The sequence below is a fragment of the Rhopilema esculentum genome, unplaced genomic scaffold (genome assembly GCF_057945365.1).
Source record: "Rhopilema esculentum isolate cy_ngs unplaced genomic scaffold, ASM5794536v1 HiC_scaffold_34, whole genome shotgun sequence".
NCBI lineage: Eukaryota > Metazoa > Cnidaria > Scyphozoa > Rhizostomeae > Rhizostomatidae > Rhopilema > Rhopilema esculentum.
In genome coordinates this window covers 1,085,071-1,103,816 of record NW_028300845.1, presented here as the reverse complement: position 1 = coordinate 1,103,816, position 18,746 = coordinate 1,085,071, and the positions used below count along the sequence as shown (strand labels likewise).

Here is an 18,746-nt window from a genome sequence, read left to right as displayed (position 1 = left end):
AATATAAACTTAATGTTCACAGCTTAAGCCGCAGATTGAAGATGCACTTTTTGCCACTGTCTACTCCACAATTCCATACCTCTTTCTCATAGCAAAACCAGCTTTATGGTGCATGTTTTGCCATCTTAAAGGTGTGGGCAAAGTTATGCATTCTAGACGGTTTGCCAATCAATAAAGAGAAACAAATAAGCCTTCTGTTTTTGATGCATTGACTGTAATTTCCAAGAAGATTTGAACTTCACTTCATAATGAAACTACTTGATATGTACAACATTGCATCTAAAATGAAAAACAAAGCCTTTAGCATAACAGAGAATGCACAGAATATGTGCAACACATATTTTCAACCACATTCTTGTATCATATTTATTTTGTTTAAAAGAATTCCTAGATTCATAAGACTTTACTTAGTTCAAGGGCATTTTCAATTGCTAGTTGCATCTTAAACACAAAAATGATGCATCAGTTTCAATGCACCAGTCTACAAAAATTTTACCGTTTATCATGTTTGTGTAATTGAAATAAGGATGTTATTTGCCTTGACCACTGAACCACAGCATGTTGATATAGATGTTTAACAAAAAGGTCAACTTCAAAACTGACAGGCAATTGCTATCATTCTATCATTCATACAGGAAATTGTAAACAAACAGTAGTAATAAATATTTTCATCCAAAGTCAATGTTTACATTGCTTACAAGCTAGTTTTCATTCATAAATTATTTAGGTTGACACATTAGACTCCGGTTCAAGTTACACCAAATATTGCTTGAAAACTTGTAGCTGTAAAGGGAGTCTGACAGTAAGTGGAGCTAAATTTAATAGTTTCGTATATTTGGGTCTAAATTTGATGTGACTGTGACTATTTAGTGGAGTGACTATAAGCAGAGTCAACTGTAGTATAAATTTTGGCAAAGAAATAATTTGAGGCAATCATGCTCACCCTAAAAGACCTCGACCTTCCCAAGTGTTTGGAGTTAGTGTGATATTTTTTATGGATCCTTCACGATTAATAACTATTGGCACAGGTTTCTGAAAGGAAAATATTTAAACTTATTTCTATACTACAAAACCAAAATATTGAAAAAGCACTTGCATGGTATCATCAGAAAGCTTTGCAGAACTAGTTGTATACCATTATTGTAAAGATTTTTATAAAACATTTGAAATATTATCCCTACATGAAAAATAGAAGTTAACTCAAATAAGATGTCAAAAAATGCTGAGAGGACATTTTCATAGAAAAGCACAAAAATATTGTCGCCTTTTTATACATATCAGCTGGTCAATATCTTTGATCTTCTTTTCATGAGCCTTAATATGAAACAATTAGCACACAAATTCTGTCGAGAGACATTCTAATACTAGCAAAAACTAAAATTATGTTTAACTGCAAACCTACAAGAATGTAGATCATATTGCATCTCACATTGGAGATGTACCGATATGTTTGCAGTTTAACACAGTCAAGGAGACTTCATGTTCAGCAATTTCCTTTGAAACAGAACTACAATGCCTGCCAAAAGTACTTGGAACACCCAGCAATTTACGCTGCATTTGATATCTTTCATTCCTTTAATGAAAAAAATTGCTACTTCCACCCCTTCCCCTAAAACAATTTTGATGATATAGAGAAATATCATAAAAAAAGCACAAAAGAAAGTGCTTCCTAAAATCCTAACTCGTTTGATAGTAACCCAACATTGTTCTGTAGGGGAGAGGGGGATGATTGATTTTGACCTTGGAAATTGATCTCAGTGTTCCAAGACTGTTGGCAGGCATTGTATACAATAGTATAATATATCTCAACACAATACCCAGAAGCTCTTGCTATATTGATCTCTTTATTTAACCTAACTCAACTTAACACTAAATGTACACTAGCCATGACTGTAACTATTTTGTGACACAATATTTTCGATTAAAGAAAACAAACCCCTTTGCTGTGTTGTACTAGACTGCCAATTGATGCTAGCCCATTGAAATTCTTTGATGTTATAGTGCCAAATTTTAAAATCTGATCACCAAGTGTCAACCCCTGTAAGAATTCATAAAAAATGAAATAATAAACAATTTGAAAAAACCAACAATTATGATTTTAATTTTTAATAATTTTTACTTTTATGTTATTTCGTAGAAGAAAATTACTTTATAAGTTCATTTGAACTGATGTAATTAACTTCAGTTCAATTATGAAAATGATTTCTGAAATTTGGCTTTTCAGACTGATTATTTTAAGTCATTGGCTATCCAAACTCAATTAAGCGATTTAACTAATTTCCCTGTTTTCTAGTCCTTCAGATAATTTGATCTTTTTAGTTAGTTTCATGCAATCTGCGGGTCACAAAAATTTCAGCAGGTGCATACAAAGTTATTCTCGCCAATGCTACCCAAATAAACATGACGTTTTGCTTAATTGCATGTCTTGGCTTTCAAATAATAAATAAACCAAAGCCCTACTTGAATTTTCTAGTCCAGTGAATATAATATAGTTTCATTTTCATCTCTTAAACTGCCACCACAGGCATAGCTTATAGTTGAACTAATTAGATGCAAAGTTGAACTAATTTTCTGAATAGAGGCACAGAATTGTAACTTGATACGACTTTGTAAAGTTTCAGCTTGGCATTCACCATTTATAATCTTAAACTGCTTATGACATAATGATTGAAAAGGTGAAATGAAGACTGAAATTATGTAACGCAGCTCAGGAGACCAATGATCTATCACAAATTTCAAGGCAGCCTGAGATATTCAACTTACTGCCTTCTCAGCTGGAGACTCTCTGCTTATCAAGTCAACTGAAAGAAATGGATGCATTTCCAAATCTGAAAACAAAGAGATTCCAATCAGTTCAAAGATAACTTATCAATTTCATTCCAAAAATATGTTTATAAAACTTGCAAACCTTGAAAACTATGACAAATTAAAATACCTGGAGAAGTATCCATATCTTCTACATTTGACTCCTTTGGATTCTCTCTTGCCATGGCATGAACTTTATGTAATCCCTCTTCAATTTCCGTCATAATGGAATTTAGGTCATTTCTCAAACCTACAAAAGAAATTTAATTCAATATGCAAAAGAATGCAGGCTATGCTCTTCATGATTCTTGTGACGGCTTTAATGATTTATCTTAGACAGACAGAAAAATTAGGTCTGGATGCATTATCAGCTCTCATGGACTGTGCCCACACCCACACAAAGCCCTACCCTAAAGTTGAAATTTTTTGCAAGGTATTTCTTTAGCCAATATAGTTATTCATTATTTGACCATGTTTAGATATTTGCATCTTTCATATACATTGTTCTTCATGTTTGCAATGCTGTGAGTTAATCATTATTTTTCATTTTTGGCAAATCAAGGTAAACATCTGCTGCAACTTTTTTGTGAACTGAAACACACATTAAAAGAAGGCATAAATAGAAGGTTCTAAATTGTCCAGCAGAGGATATCTAATTCCTGGGAAAAATAATCAAAACAAACTATGTAATACTTAAGGCTAGGTAGTACTACGTAAGCCTAGGTTATTTATTTGGAAATTCCTGTATAAAACTAATGTGACAATTTCATCTGGCTATTTAGACCATGTCAGTTTCATGCTTTTAATTCAAAGGTTTGATGGTGAACCTAATTAGTTCCATTGTTTCTATTGTACTTCATTGATTCTTCCTTTCGAAAAGAGACTTGTGCAAAGTTTGTGAGAATTTGAATACATTCTGTTTTAGCCCACAAACCAAGAAAATACAGCTTCATTAGACAACTAAATGAACTTGTTAATTTTACATTCATAACAAATGATAGTTTCTCTGGTTACCAAAAGTTGATGTTCTAAGCAACTTACAAATGATTTTATTTCTGGCTGTTCTTACACTGTAGACATCAATATCGGCTCTTGGATAACCATCTTTATCAACCAGATCATCTTTCATACCAACATTGTTCTACATCAAATCATCAAAGTTTGTGAGTTTACAATGCAAAATTTATCAAACTTCTTAAATTTCTTATGTACAACTACATAGGTAGACAGAAAAATTGCACCACTTCTTTTTACCAAAAACTAGCTTAGATGTGAGGATGACTCAGTGATTAAGGTTGTAGACAACAATCTGCTTATGCTGCCCTAGAGATATAAAATGCTATTGTTCCTCTAGCAAACAATAATATTTTGCAAAATAGCTGTTTTTATCATTCTAATGAAAGCAGATACATAAACATTGAAAGAAGAGCACAAAAAACTTTTTTGGGGGCACAATACCAATCATTGTGTTTTGTCTTTGTATCTAGGAAGAAAGCTTTTCCTAAACATACACCACAAACCTCTATGACCTCAATTAATAAATTGTCCCAACTGATGAACTTTTTTGTTCTATTTCAAAATGTATCAAAAGGTTTGGCAAAAAGACCTCTTACCCTGTGATATAGAAAAAAGAATTCCATTATATTTAGCAAAAACAGCATGAAATATAACATTTTTAGGCAATCTAAGAAAAATAACTGTTTTGATGTGACAAAATTAAATCTGTTTCAATGATACTTGAACCATAAATTTTCAAGCTCATTCTTGAACGTCAGAGGATTAGCCGTGGGCCTACTTAGTTGGTGATATTTTCGATAAAACCAGACATTACACAGTGTCCTTTCAAGTGTACTTTTGTTCGCACTAGAACCAAAATTTTACTGCTACTCATCTAAATCGAGTTTCTGAGAAATTTAAAACCGAGTTTCTGAAAAAATCAATGTGGCCTAAAAACATTATTGATCAAAATGTCATGGAATAAACGAAAACAAACAAGACAACATACAGATTCGAGAACCTCTTGGAAAGCCTTTATTTCTTGTTCAATTTTTTCTTTCTTTGCAATTAACCCTTTTAAGTGAACGACAGAATTATCCTCCATTCTGAGCAAATTTCCAGTGATTTCCACGAAGCGCTGCAAGTGTAATCAAAAAAGGGGAAAAGCTTCCTCCTTGTAGTACACCAAAGATGGATGTGCTTCTAATTGATGCAAAGGTGTTGCTGCTGTTGTATTGTAATAACTTCCCCTATCTCACGAAGAAATCACGCTGCTAAAATGCATTTTCATCTCTGTTTAACCGAATCACAAATTTACTTTTCCTTTATTTTACTAACTATTGGACGGTTTACTAAAGTGCGAGTTGATGTACAGTAAGTGAGACAGTCAAAGAAATGTAGTAGATTGAATCTATAGATATATATACTTATATTTTCAGAATATCTTGTGCTATTTGTGAGGTTTTAATGGATAGCATTGTGATGTCAATGCAAAACAAAGCATTATATGGGCATCCAGTAGAAGTGGCCTAAAAACATTATCTGGAGAACCTGCTCCTAAACCAATGCTCTCGGCCCCAAATAACTTTTTCTCTTTCTTTTGCCCTGAGTCTTGGCTTGAATGATACATTATAAGACCAGTAAAATAAAGTGATTTGTTACGGAAGGGAGTTCTCGTGCGGCCATACCTCAGCCAATTCGTTGTAGATTCAAATCGTTATTCACATTCAGAGTCATTGGGTAGTATGATTCAAATTAAAAAATCATTAAACATTTCATAACTGTTCACTTGGCATCCTTTCTTTTATCGAACAATATAACCTACATAGTGCTCAGTGCAAGTTAAATTCTGGTGAAAACTGGAGTTTGCCATCCAACTATTTTATTTAAGCAATTTCATGCAAATAAAACTGCATCCATAATTTGTTACTTTTTCTGCCAATTTTTCGTACAAAAATTTAATAAATTGGACCAATAAAACCCTCCCTGGACCGGAATGACCCTGGTGTCATATTGGATCTGTACCGATATGACTTTCGGGTCATATTGGTCCAAGGGGTCATATTGGTCTGGAGCAGATGCATTAAAGATAGGAATCCAATATGGCATTTTGAAAACAAACCAATTTAAAAAAAAATGCTAATCATATGACAACGTCCTAATCAAGTTTCCCGTTAAATATTGTGTATATAGGAAGAAAATTGTAGATTTAATAAGAGCATATTTACAAACATCGAGGTAAAATAATTTGTCACATTTCTACGAAGCAGCGTTTTTGTGTCCAGCAATCGGAAATTGCTAATTAAAAAAGAAAACTTACAAATACTTTTCGTTAAGAAAAATTTAATGGCATTAATTAGCTGGTTGCTCAAAGGATGTCAAAGTTTTCAAAAAAGACCTTAAATCTTGTTGCATGTACGAGAAATAATTTTATCCAGGCTACTTATTCAATTATAGCTCAATTCACCTTGAAGCTCAGTAATAAAATAACAAAGTTAACGTACCTTTTCACATTCTGTATGAACCAAACAAATTATTCTAACCAGCGATTGCAAAGAGTTCTCCCATCCCTTCACCTACTTTTCAGTCTCTTTCACCCAACTCAACAAAATATTGTTCATGGAAAATTCGCTTACAATCTTACTATAAACTACCAAAAAGCAAACAAAGGCAAAGTTTTAATCGTGATGATGCAACAAAAAGCCATTTTATTGCTTTGAGTCTTTTGATGTTTAATGTAAACGCCAAACATTTATTCCAGTGACCTGGATATATGACACACTTAAAAGATTTCGAAGAGACAAATATTTGTTTTTGCTGCCATGTGTACCGAAGTAAATCAAGAATCATCACCTCATTATCATCAACTGTAAACAAACAATGATAATGAAATTAGCATCAAATACTGAGCTTGGATTTCTTAAAATACAGTCTACGCATAGAAAATTGCGTTTTATCACGAGTTTTATCATAAAGAAAGCAATCCAGGAAGACAGCCGTTTCTGTAAACAGACAATAATACTATGATCACATATTGAGCGAGGATTTACAGCTGTGTTCCGCATACAAGAAACGCGAAATTACAAACAAGAAACTTTGATTTCCAAATTAATGCCCTATTTAATGAGAAATAGGAATATGATTGAGAAAAAGATCGCTTCTTTTAATATAAAAGATAACCAACACTGTTTGCCAGCTACCAAATTGTATTGTCTCTGTATCCGAGAAAATTTGCAATTCAACTTATCCTTCTTCTGAAGTCATTAAGAGACACTTTGTTTCGTAGTCAATAGAAGTCGCAGCTGAGTAGTTGATCGATAGCATATTTTTTGTCCAATACGAAACTTTACACAGATTTAAGGCTCTCTTTTTTAATTTCTAATAATCTCTTTTTTGAAAAACATGTCAGGCCTATAAGTGAAAAAGGTGCTTCTTATACACGGGACACTGTCGTGTATTTTGATTGTGGGTGACGTTTGTGGCTGAAGTATCAGAGTTTGTGGGTGAGGAGTTTTGGCACAACTCGAGAAAAGAGCACTGGCTCAGAAGAACATTTTTCATACATACCATTATATGGCATTATATTCACCCAGCTTTTGCATGACATAATGCAAGTGGTTTATAGTTTTTAGCAGCCTCTGCTTTCAGAGGTTCCAAATCAAAGAAACTGGAAAATTGAACATAATGAGTCAATATGGCAATACAAGTAGAGACGGTTGCATTGAACATAAGGAATCATTTACATACTTAGATTACTTATCGAAAGGGCATCAGAGTTGGTAAGGTGGCATGGAGTTCTCACAACGATCAGGGCTGATTAGGGGCCAAATGAGGAGGTTTGAACCATGATGATTGAAGATTGGAAATATTTTCAAACAGTTCATTCTAATCTCGTTGAGTACTTATTAATAAGGCTCCATTTTCAATAAAGCCCGGTTTTAAACTAGAATTAGCAACAAAGATCAGTGCTTCTTTCGTTCTCCTTTAAATTTTCAAAAGAGGTGTGGAGCGTAAATGCCCATCTAGCAGTTGTAATAATAGACCGGATTTCCCCGATGATTCTGCAGGCTCACATTGGGTGGACAGGGTGAAAAAGCTTTAAGAAATTGATCACGTAATGTGTTTACGAACACAAAAAAGACGTCACATGTCTATTCAGCAACTACTTTGACGTGAGGCAGCTGCATCAGTTGTAACGATTACATAAAATCAGCAGCAGACATTCTTTGGATAGATAAACCTTGCTTTTTCAGCTTTTTATATATATCCCTTGCAGAAGGAAGACGCTCTTCGCTATCGCTTTTTCGACTGTGCCTTCTGTCAGTCGAAGAAGCATGAGAGTAAATATCAGCTGATTTCTTTTCTTGATGTTGTTCACGTTCTTCATGCCGGCTTCGTTGTTTCTCCTTACGCTTATCACTCTTGATTTCCAAATCACGATCATCGTCTCTATAGACATTCAATTTTGATCCTTCCCAAGCTTCATCTGAGCCTGAAGACCATTCAGATGAGCTGTCTGTCCTATCAAGATATTTTTCAGATTTTCGAGTAGTCTTGTGGGATTTTTTCTTTCTTTTTTTGCTTTTGTTTTTCTTGTGCTTCTTTTTCTCGCTTTTTCGAGTCTCGCTCTTCCGAGTCTCGCTCTTCCGAGTCTCGCTCTTCCGAGTCTTCGAATTTAATATTTTACTTTGAGAAGTGGTTTCGTTTCTTTTAGTATCATTTTTCTTGTGTGCTTCTCTACTGAGAGTTCCGCTATAGTGTTCAGAAGACCGTTCCCGATCTTTTAAAATCCTTTTCTCTTGTTGCATTTTTTGATCATCGACGCTTTTTTGCCTTGGTGGTAAAGACGGCCCAAACAAATTCACACCACTGGATGCATCATTTCCACTGGTATAACTTAGTGTCATCTGAACTTTCTCGGAAGTATCCGGGGGGTCTCTTTCTTTTCTGCTAGTGTTGGTAATTTTAATAGATATATCACTTTCAGATTGCTTCTCTGCGAAATCATTATCCTGCGAACCTTGAAATTTTTCTCTACTTTGATCAGTTTCAGTCTTTACTTTATCAAGTTTCTCTTCATCAAGACCAGCATTTTCTTTTTCATCTGATTCACTTGAAGAACTATCCTCTGAATCGGAGAAAATTGCCTTGAAAAGGTCTAATGATGGTCTATCTCCAGCATCAGCATCAGCCAAAGATGTGTCAAGGACAGTGACACCCTTCTCATCCACCTCTTTCTTGTCGTTTAAATAAGATAATGGTCCAGCCTGTTTAGAAGACTCTGTTGATCTTCCTTTTTGATCTAACGTTTTTCCATCGAACGCTGTCGGCTGCATTACTTCATTGTCTACTGAATTGACTGAAATTTCTTCACCATCATAACGTACTTTTTCATTTTTCAAATTCTCAGGTTTCGTTTCTCGAAAGGATCTTGTAGAATCGCTAGGCCTCGAAGAGTCTTCGTCGTTAATTGTCATATCTATGACGGGAAGCCAGTCGCTTGCTTTTCTTTTTTCCTGACCTGGTGTGCCCGTAAAACGTGAGCCCGGATATGGGTGGGGGACATTGAACCTTCTACAAAGAATTGCACTAGGGTGCCACTCGTATTTCGTTCTGGTCATCTTTCCAAACATGCCTAGCTTTGCAGCTTTTTCACAATCTGGTATTTGGTCCTCCTGATTTTTGTCTCCTTTCTCTTTAGATTCTGAAGACTCTGTCCCTCTAGTAAATCGAGACGAAATGGAGCTTGACATCGGTCGAAATAATACAGAGGCTCTTGCAAATTCTTCCATTTCTCTTTCCTTTTCCCATTCAGTTAAGTTTCTATAGAAAAATGGGGAAATATTGACAAATATGATGGTGGATAAACGAGGTTCAAACATGGATAACTGGATCACTGGATGAGTGGAATAGGCCAGTGCTTCTATTGATGTATACTATAAAAACACATATCTGCAAAAGTGCACGGTGAGGTATTAAAACCACTCCGCATCCCTTGCGCTTCTTGGTGTACGTGCCACCCCCCTATCCACGTATTTCTTGGTGTACATACCATCCCCTCCTTATCCCTCTTGGTGTACAAAAATGAAAAGGCGCTGTTCTTGAAGAATTCATAGTATGGCATAGTATGGAATTCATAGTACATAAAAACTACTATTATCCAGTAAGATGACTAGAACCACTCGATTTTTGATTGCAGCTTAATGTAACAGTTCCATTAAAATGATCAATTGATTCCATCTATCATTAAATACTTTTACGGGGCATTTTTCTGTTAATACTTTTTCGTGCAGACTATTGTGCTTTGCAAAATTAGATTTTAATGTTTCATCGCTTCTTCTAAACCTTCTCTCATTATTTAAACAGCTTGCGAAATTAGTGACAATATCAAAACAATGCCTCTCAAGTAACGTTAAAACGCCATTTTCCGAATTAAAATTCACCTTCTGCTTTGCATTTACAAATAAAGATTGTACAAAAACATATATACTTTGTCAAATGTTGATAAAATTCCTTATATGCATTTCCGGAGGGAAGAAAGCTAAATAAACTGTCAGATTCAGGAAAACATTACGCTCGCACGGCCACTGACCGTAGAAAGGTCCACGAAAAACAATAGAAGCTCCTATGACACACCCAGAACACGCCCACTTTCTATTGTTTTGTGAGGAAGGTTTGCCTTCTGGGACTTCTTTGTCTGGAGGAAGGTTAACAACTTACAAGAAACTGTACAAGAAACTGAAATTTGCATCAAAACTAACAAAATTTCATTCAACAAAGTGCAGACTTACTCGCTATATTTCAGCTCTGAGCTCTTGCCAAACCTTTTCGATTCCAAGTAGGAGTCATATCTTTGTTGCTTTTCAGGGTCATTCAAAAATGGCTGAAAAGAACCTTCTCTTGATGGATCTTTTCGCCCTGCGTACGTAATAGAGCCACTCACATTGGTATCCCAACGAGAAGGTTTTCTTGGACGTTCAGGTTCTAATTCTCCAGGCTTTTTAATTGTTGCTCGAAAATTACTCTCGTTTGTTGAAGAAAGCTCCCCTCCTTGCGACATCACTGATTCTCTTGTTGATTGGAAAATTTCTGATGCCACATGCTTTGCTGATACCTTTTCGCCAAGAAGAAGAGCTCTGGCATTTGAATTAAGTGAAGAAAAGCCCCCACCTTCGTTTATATTCTTACTGGGTTTCACGTTAGAAAAGTTTTGTCCAGGCACATAGTTTGCTGGCAAAAGTGGAGGACGGAAAATCTTGTTGATTGCTGTGGGTCTTGAAGCTTTCTGAAATCCTGCGATTGCACCTTAGAAAAAAGCAAAGTCAACAAAAAGTAATTATTGAGTTTGTTTACACACACGAGGCAACATTGTTTAATTCTCTATTTGCTTAATCCCTACAAAAATGCAGAGATTTTGCTCGTGTACAATTGTTATAAGAGTAATCTTTTCAACAACCACACGTTCTAAAAACCATACATATGTCATCAAGAAAATATCACATAAGTTTAACTCATAACCTCACTCAGAACTAATTTTACATGATCTGATGAATGCTGAAATATCTTCTTGCCAGAAGAAACCTGGCCTAGCATAATGTAAAATATAATCTGCTAGGCTTAAGCTTCCTCTACAGATTTAATATTATCCTAGCTAGCACCTTTTAGGTGTTGCTAACATCAAATTCTTTCCTCGCAATTAGTTAGAAGTATAATATTATATCTACACGAGAAAGCAAAGTAGCCATGTTGTGTCTTAGAACCTGGCATAACCTCAGTTCAAAATGTCAATGTAGAAGTGCATACCCTTCTCTTTATCCTTTCTTGGTGGGCCAGACCATCCCAGGTGCTTTGGTTCTTTTTCAGAAGATAAGGCAAAGTCATATTCAGACATATCTTCTGCGCCATAAATATTTTCATCCTCCTCTTCAAATGCACCAACACCAAAAGCCTTGAATAAATTCAAAATAAATACATATGTGTGACAAAAAGAAGAAATCACTAAAAATGTTTGCATATAAAAACACAATGTCCATGATCTATAGGTATATGAATCTACATGAAACTTATCAAATATTCAAGGTTTGATATGAAAGTTTAGGCTTATCTTAGCGCATTCTGGAAAATATTGCCATAAAAACAACTCCATATTTGTACTTGTGTGAATAAAGAAAAGATCACAATAGCAGGCTGCTCAACGGACTCCAAAGGAATTCTTGCAGAGAAAAATCAATAAAAATGTAGCAAATAAGAAACACCACAATGCAACGGAATGAACAACAACAAATACAGCACGTAAATTAGTGAAGGGTAATTTTTTGCCCAGGCAGATGGGGCTTCATCAGAGCAAAAGTAGGTGGACTAAAACAAGTTTACCATGACTATGTACTTTACCATGGATATTGCTTGCCTGTAAAAATTAGTTTTACACAAGGACCACAGAAGGTTGCCAAGGCAAAAATGTTCTTAAAGCCATAAAATCAATCATTGTTGTAATTGGCCCCTGACCTGCTGAGCCCTAAAAACTTTTAAGTGATGTTCTGTGGTCTCTGGTTTCATGTATTAGCACAATTTGTATAAATATAAATTATGAATAAAGGTCTGAGTATTTAACCTTTACATAAAGATACTCTAAAAAAATGTTTCTTTTGTTTGCCATATTGAAAATTTGCAATTAAACACTGAAAGCTTACCTGTCCTCTGATGCCCCTTTTCTCCCTACCAGTTGGTTTGAATGATTTTGAAGAATGTTCAGCAGAAAAAGAATGGGCTGCACCAGGGGTAAGTCCTTTGTAACCAATTCCATGTATGTTCTCTTTTGGCGTGAAATTGATAGACTGGGCATCTTTTGGGGCAAGAAGGTTCACAATACTTTTATAATCTAAGTCTGTACTTGATGGCATACTTTGAGGTACTGCACACCCATAAACCTATGATTGTAAGATATCATTGTAAGAGGAAATTGTCCAAGCATGGTCATGTCCAAGCAAATTATCAAAATTGTCAACCAAGAAGAGAAAATCATCTATTCATAAGGTCTTTTGATATTTCTCCTAATCAAAACAAAAGACCTCCAGTTGTGCAGACAGATTGAGTTCCTTTTTCTCTCTCTTGGGAATCTTAAACAAACATGTCATTATCCCTCTAACATTACAATTGATTCATGTATAGAATTAAATTTCTGCTTAACTAAAAATCAAATTGATTAGCATTATACAAGGTGTACATAAAAGATATATTTATTAAAACACAACTATCATTGAAAACGTAAAGAAGCAAAAGATTAAGGAAGAATGTTTGTGAAAGGTTGCCTAGGACACTGAGATAAACCTAAAAAGCTATCCCAGTGCCCTAGATGCAGATAATTACCTACAAAGGAGTTTAAATAGAAAAGCTTATTATACTCTAGGCTAAATACATTATATCAAGCTTATACTCTTAGGAGAATTGGATTCCTTTTCCTCTTTCAAATTACACAGCTAGCAATTAGATTGTTAAAATTGTAAACAAATCTAACATTAGGGGTAAAACAAACCACGAACAAAGCATTTAAGAAGCAAGTGTTTGTTGGTTCTTATTATTGAGTCTCTAGCTTAAAGTAACTACACATGTTTGGGACAACTTCAGATGCTTGTTAAGGTGAAAGTAACCTGGTTGTATTTATATAGTTTCACATCAAAACTATCTTTATTTTAATAGATGTTCATTAAGCTTAAAGGTTTGAGAAGTCAACATAGAAAGAATTGTGTATACATAAAACAAAATTTTGCTTGTCAAAACAAAAGCCAAGCGATATGAAAATAATTGTCCGTTCCGGGTTAATGTCATTGTTTTGCATGTCACTCGCCCTTCTCAAGCTATACTCCAGATTTGAAATCATTGTCTTGAAATTAGCTTATAAGTTAATTTCAAGACAATGTTTTCAGTATAAATATTGAAAACTTCATGTCATTTGGGTTGTACGGCACAAGATATGTCAATGATTGAATATTTAGAAATTTCTTTAGATTTGACCAGAATTTGCTGCTGTAGGGAAAATGTTTCACTGCAGCAACAAATTCCATTGAAATGTATAGGAAAAGCTAAATTTTGCAAATGGACAATTCATTGCCTGGTGGCCCGAACAAGATGGAATTTTTGGCACAGAAAAATTTCAACATGAAGATTCCAATTCTGTGCTCCGTTTTGGCATATGTGAAGAAAAAATTTCCCGTAACAGAGAATAACAGATCACCTTTTGTGAGGGATTGTTTTCTTTGGAAAGTGTGGAATCTTCTTGCTCCAACTTGGGCATTTCTTGCTTTTCACCAATACCCTGCCCAACTTTCCAACCCATCTTTTGCAAGAGCTGGACTCCAATCGACAATCTTGATGGAATGATCAGGTCATCAACAGGGATACCACCCGGTATAGCACTTCTAACAACACCTTCTTGGACAGCTTGCCCCAGAACTCTCTTCCTTTCGTTTATTTCTCTGTCAGCAGGGGAAAAATCTTCCTTCGTCATGAATTTTTTAGGAGCAATTCCGAAGTCTCCAAAGTCATCATCATCCATAAAATCTTCTGGTCTCTGTACCTTCTTCTCTTTTTCGGCTCTGCTCGACCTTGAAGACAAAAATGTTGACGGAGTCCAACCTTCCTTGCTGCCCACAGAGTTAAAATAACCAGCTGAAAATCCTCCGGTGAACGCCCCATGAAACCGCCTTCTTCCCTTTGAATCAACAACAACTTGCTCATGCTTATCAAACTGTTTTCTTGGCTGCTCATCTTTTTCTGGAATATCAAACGCTGTTCCAATTGTCACAAAACATTCATCATCATCCTCGTCCGCCATTGCTGAAAATGACAAATAATGAAATGGAGACAACCTTCCAAAAATCCAATGCGAGGTTAAGGAAGTGATCAAGGTTCCAAGGCTAATGCAGGCAAATGATGTTCAATAGATATTATTGACTTGGACATGTTGCATACTGGATATAGGCTTTATTCTACAATTTCTTGTAGATTATGATATATAAAATTTTGTAACGGAACTTAAGGATAGGCTTTGAGATGGTGAAAACAAGTGAAACATTTTGGTCAGCAAAGATAGCTGAATTCAAAGGGCAACAAAACAGAACAGAGTCAGAATGCTCTTCCTTTCTCTATGACATTCTACAGGGTTTATATGAAGACATATCAGAGACAACAAAAATCGAACTGCTGCTTGTGCTTCAAGAGTACGGAGAATCTTTGATACAGTCTCAAGAGCTCGCTGAGCATGCTGTTGGTTCTATAAAATGTATCCTGAAAGACCTTCTTGCAGACCAACATGACACTCATTATGTTATCAATTGTCTGGTAACAACAACTACACTCATCATTCAGTTTGAGCTTAATCAATTGAACCCACAGCTTGTCAAAGAAATAACACAAATATTTGTTGACCTGTGCAAAAGAGTCAATATTCCAAGTGAAACACTCGTAAGAAAAGTTGCTTGTGACTGTCTCTTTGAACTAGAAACATCCATCCCTTCTATCCTATCAAACTGCATATATTTGTTGTTTGATCTGACAAAGAAAGAGAAATCATTTGCATCACAGAGTTATATGCTACTGCTTAGCACCGTGTTATGTAATATTCTGCAGTATAATGAATCTGGATGTCAGGACCTGACATACTATGAGGATTTCAACATGACACACCATGAAATTGGGGAAAAAGATGAACAGCAAATCACATCATTTCTGGCAGGTGATCTGAGCAACATGTCTCCAGTTATCCTGTGGCAAATAGGCCAAAAAATTGGATTTCTGTTTGAAAATCTCCACATGCCAAAGGTTGTTTTGCAAAACAAGATGGTACAATGCTGCTATTCAACTGATCTGCAAGTAATCCATCTTGGCTTACTGCTCGCTTTTGATCATTTGCAAGGAGTTATTACTTCACAGGATTTGAATGCTCTAGCCCATTGTTTGTTGAGGTTGATAAAACTACCTGTTTTTCCAAATGGTGTGGTTTTGATGTGCCTGCAATGGTTTTTTGAAGTAGTTAGACAAATTGATTTCCTAGGTGACTCAGAGTTTTTACTTCAGAAGGTTTGCGATGAAATGATCAAGACTTTTCCTTTTGATCCCATAAATATCATTAATGGAAAAATTGACTTGGTTGCAAACTTACTGCAAATAAACCCAACAGCCTTTGATTTTATGAAAAGCTTAGAAATACCTTTGAAGATGGTGAATAATGGTATAGGTGGTCAATATAGTTCCTTGCTTTTTAAGGCATTTTATTTCAGATTCAACCAGACTTGTGACAAAAAAGAGAAAGAGAGAATTGCAAAGAGGATTGTTCATATGACAATTAAGATGCCAAAGTTGCTTGGGTACACCATTGACTTTATAATGGGAATCAAAAAAGGACCTGAAGAACAAATAAAACAAAATATTATTCATCAGATAGCAGGCTTCATTCTTAAATTAGAAAAGGCACAGTTCCTTGCTCAATCAGATAATTACTTTCCGTTGATTGAGCAAGCCTGCTCAGAGGCTCGCTTGTGGCCCTATGGAGTTATCAAATGGTTGAGGTCTTTATGTCTGACATCAACCATTTATACAGATGGTATCATTTATGGCGAGTGGATGTTTGGCAGCCAAATTTTGTCAGTATGTAAGGCAATTCTAAGAACCCATGATTCACTGCAGATACTACAAGAGCTAGCTGACTTTTTATGGTTTATACACAAAAGATATCAAGATCAAGATATCAGAGACAGAGCCCTGTTCTTCTACATGATAATTGGCTGTGCTTCACCAAAGTACTTTACTAAGCTTTTTGCCCAGCCTGGAATAGAAGCTAACTCCAAATCAGCTAGCAAAAAAGGAGAGGTTGAGATTCCTGCTGACTTAGTTCAGGGGGTACTGCCAACTATTCGTCTAGATTCTCCATGTTTTACTTTCAATAAATTTGTTCAACAGAGAAGCCAAAAAGTGATGTGCTTGAAAGAAAGCTTATATACAGATGTGGAAACATATAAAATGGTCCTTGAACAATTCGCTGATAAAAGTATTGACCTTGATATAAAGGTTGCATTCAGGGAAGATGTAGCCAATAATGCACCATCAAAAGTATATGCCTTGATGATAAAATTCAACAGCAATGGAAAGTGCAAAGAAATACCTGATGCTCTTGTACCATACACATGTGCAAAATCTCAATCTAGGCAACAAGCTAACAAGGAGCAAGTAGTCAAGCTGAAGTTGTATCCAGTTGACTCTTTACCATTCAAAGTTGCTGTAAGCTGCACTTTTATGAATGAACAAGGAAGAATATGTGTTGCACCAGCTAAACCACTTCAGTTGAATTTCTTTGACTTTTTCCAGCCACTTATATCAGCTTCTGATGATACTGAAAATGGATTAGAGAAAAGGGTTTTGTTTGAGTGTTTGTGGAAGCACTTTAAGAAAAACCAGAAGACAATGGGATCCTCAGAACAGACTTGTGCACTGTCAGTTAAAAGATTGGACATCTCAGAGAACAAAATCAGCGAAGTTTTAGAAAAAGACCTAAAGGGATTCTGTGTTGAAAAGACCAAGCAAAGATATAAGATTGGTGTCTTTCTGTCACCTGCAAATCATATATTGATGGACATCAAGGTGGCAAATGAAGAAACTATGGTCTGGATCTGCATAGATAACTGGAAATTCTTGGACTTGGTTGGTGACTTTCTTGATGAGCTTGTCTTGTCAAACAAATGAGTTTTAGTATGTAGGGGGAGCAGTTGAACAATATTATATAAATACCTGAATATTTTATACATCTGATACACTTTAATCTGCTATTTTAGTTGTCTAAAGAAATTTATTAAATACATATAGGTTTAGAGACCAATGCAATTTATAATTTCCTTTTAAATTTTTGATTTATAAATACTTCCCCAACATGTTATTGCCAAGTTGTTGATTTTGACAAATCAACATGTGAGGATGAATGTGTGGTATGTTTTACATTCAGCTCATCTTGTGTTATAAACCCCAGAATGTTGTAAGTGCCAATACATAAACAGTCAATAAATTGGCTTTGTATGGAGCAATTTTTCCCAAATGGGCCATATATATTGAAAGAAAACCATTCAAGATTTTTCCTTGCCCATACAAGTTCCCTTTGGAAATTTGAGACCGCATCTCTGAAATCACACACACACTTAGAAACTCAAGGTGTTAATAGTTATAAACTTAATAAGATTTTTAGCCAGATGGGAAAGTTTATGTGTGCTGGGAACATGTTGTGGGCCTGTGTCAAAGTTTCCAGTCTGGTTTTCAGCTTTCATTAGTTATATTGCAGCATGTAAAAGGTCTCTTTGTTTTCACTTCCACTGACCTTTTTCAAAACATAATTTTATCCAAATCTGTTCCCATCCATCTTGCTCCCAGACAGAGATAGGAACACCCACATCAAAGGTGCATTGCCGCACATACAGTGGCAGTAGCAGCTACTGTCGAGTGGGTGTGTAATGGGTGTGAACAGTGAGAGCACGCCCTTTTGCCTTGTTTCAGTGCTTTGTACCAGGTAAATTTTCCTTACTCAGATGAAAATATGATCTACCCCTATCTAGCTCTCTTTAGTTTCTAGTAAAAATATGCCGACCATGTAATTACACCCCTCATACCACCCTTGGTGCTGCCTCTGCATACATATTTAGATATAATGGCTTTAGTCACGAAGAGAGAATCCCAAAAAATTTTCTTGGCTTTATAATAATTCTTCTTTTATTAGTGACAAGTTGCTGGTTGTCAAGATGACAAAAGAAATTAAGGCAAAAGATCCACATTGAACAGATTTTAGCAGTATCATAAAGACCCATTCAATCCACGTTTGAAGAACAAAACTTGAATACTATGAAAAAAGCCCAAGCCTAGGAGTAGCTATAGTATTTTCAACATAATCCACCAACAGATTTTCATGAACA

The 18,746-nt window shown here is 35.5% G+C and overlaps 3 protein-coding genes across 3 annotated transcripts; 1 reads left to right on the top strand and 2 right to left on the bottom strand.

Moving 5' to 3' along the window:
• Nucleotides 1-139: 139 nt before the first annotated feature.
• Nucleotides 140-4,999, bottom strand: LOC148957326 (26S proteasome non-ATPase regulatory subunit 9-like). Its single transcript, XM_089115609.1, has 7 exons — nucleotides 4,811-4,999; nucleotides 3,847-3,946; nucleotides 2,936-3,055; nucleotides 2,764-2,828; nucleotides 1,937-2,038; nucleotides 944-1,032; nucleotides 140-279 (listed from the first exon to the last, which is right to left on the bottom strand). Exons 1-7 carry the CDS (start codon nucleotides 4,904-4,906, stop codon nucleotides 255-257), a joined length of 597 nt encoding a protein of 198 aa, XP_088971735.1. The 5' UTR covers nucleotides 4,907-4,999; the 3' UTR covers nucleotides 140-254.
• Nucleotides 5,000-5,136: 137 nt separating this feature from the next.
• Nucleotides 5,137-14,678, bottom strand: LOC148957325 (G patch domain-containing protein 1-like). Its single transcript, XM_089115604.1, has 5 exons — nucleotides 14,033-14,678; nucleotides 12,492-12,728; nucleotides 11,605-11,749; nucleotides 10,593-11,106; nucleotides 5,137-9,624 (listed from the first exon to the last, which is right to left on the bottom strand). The coding sequence occupies exons 1-5, from the start codon at nucleotides 14,630-14,632 to the stop codon at nucleotides 8,001-8,003; spliced, it is 3,120 nt and encodes a 1,039-aa protein (XP_088971730.1). The 5' UTR covers nucleotides 14,633-14,678; the 3' UTR covers nucleotides 5,137-8,000.
• A 4-nt stretch (nucleotides 14,679-14,682) lies between these two features.
• On the top strand, nucleotides 14,683-18,692 carry LOC135684564 (AP-5 complex subunit beta-1-like). The gene has a single exon (XM_065200176.2). The coding sequence runs from the start codon at nucleotides 14,851-14,853 to the stop codon at nucleotides 17,533-17,535; it is 2,685 nt and encodes an 894-aa protein (XP_065056248.2). The 5' UTR covers nucleotides 14,683-14,850; the 3' UTR covers nucleotides 17,536-18,692.
• Nucleotides 18,693-18,746: the final 54 nt, after the last annotated feature.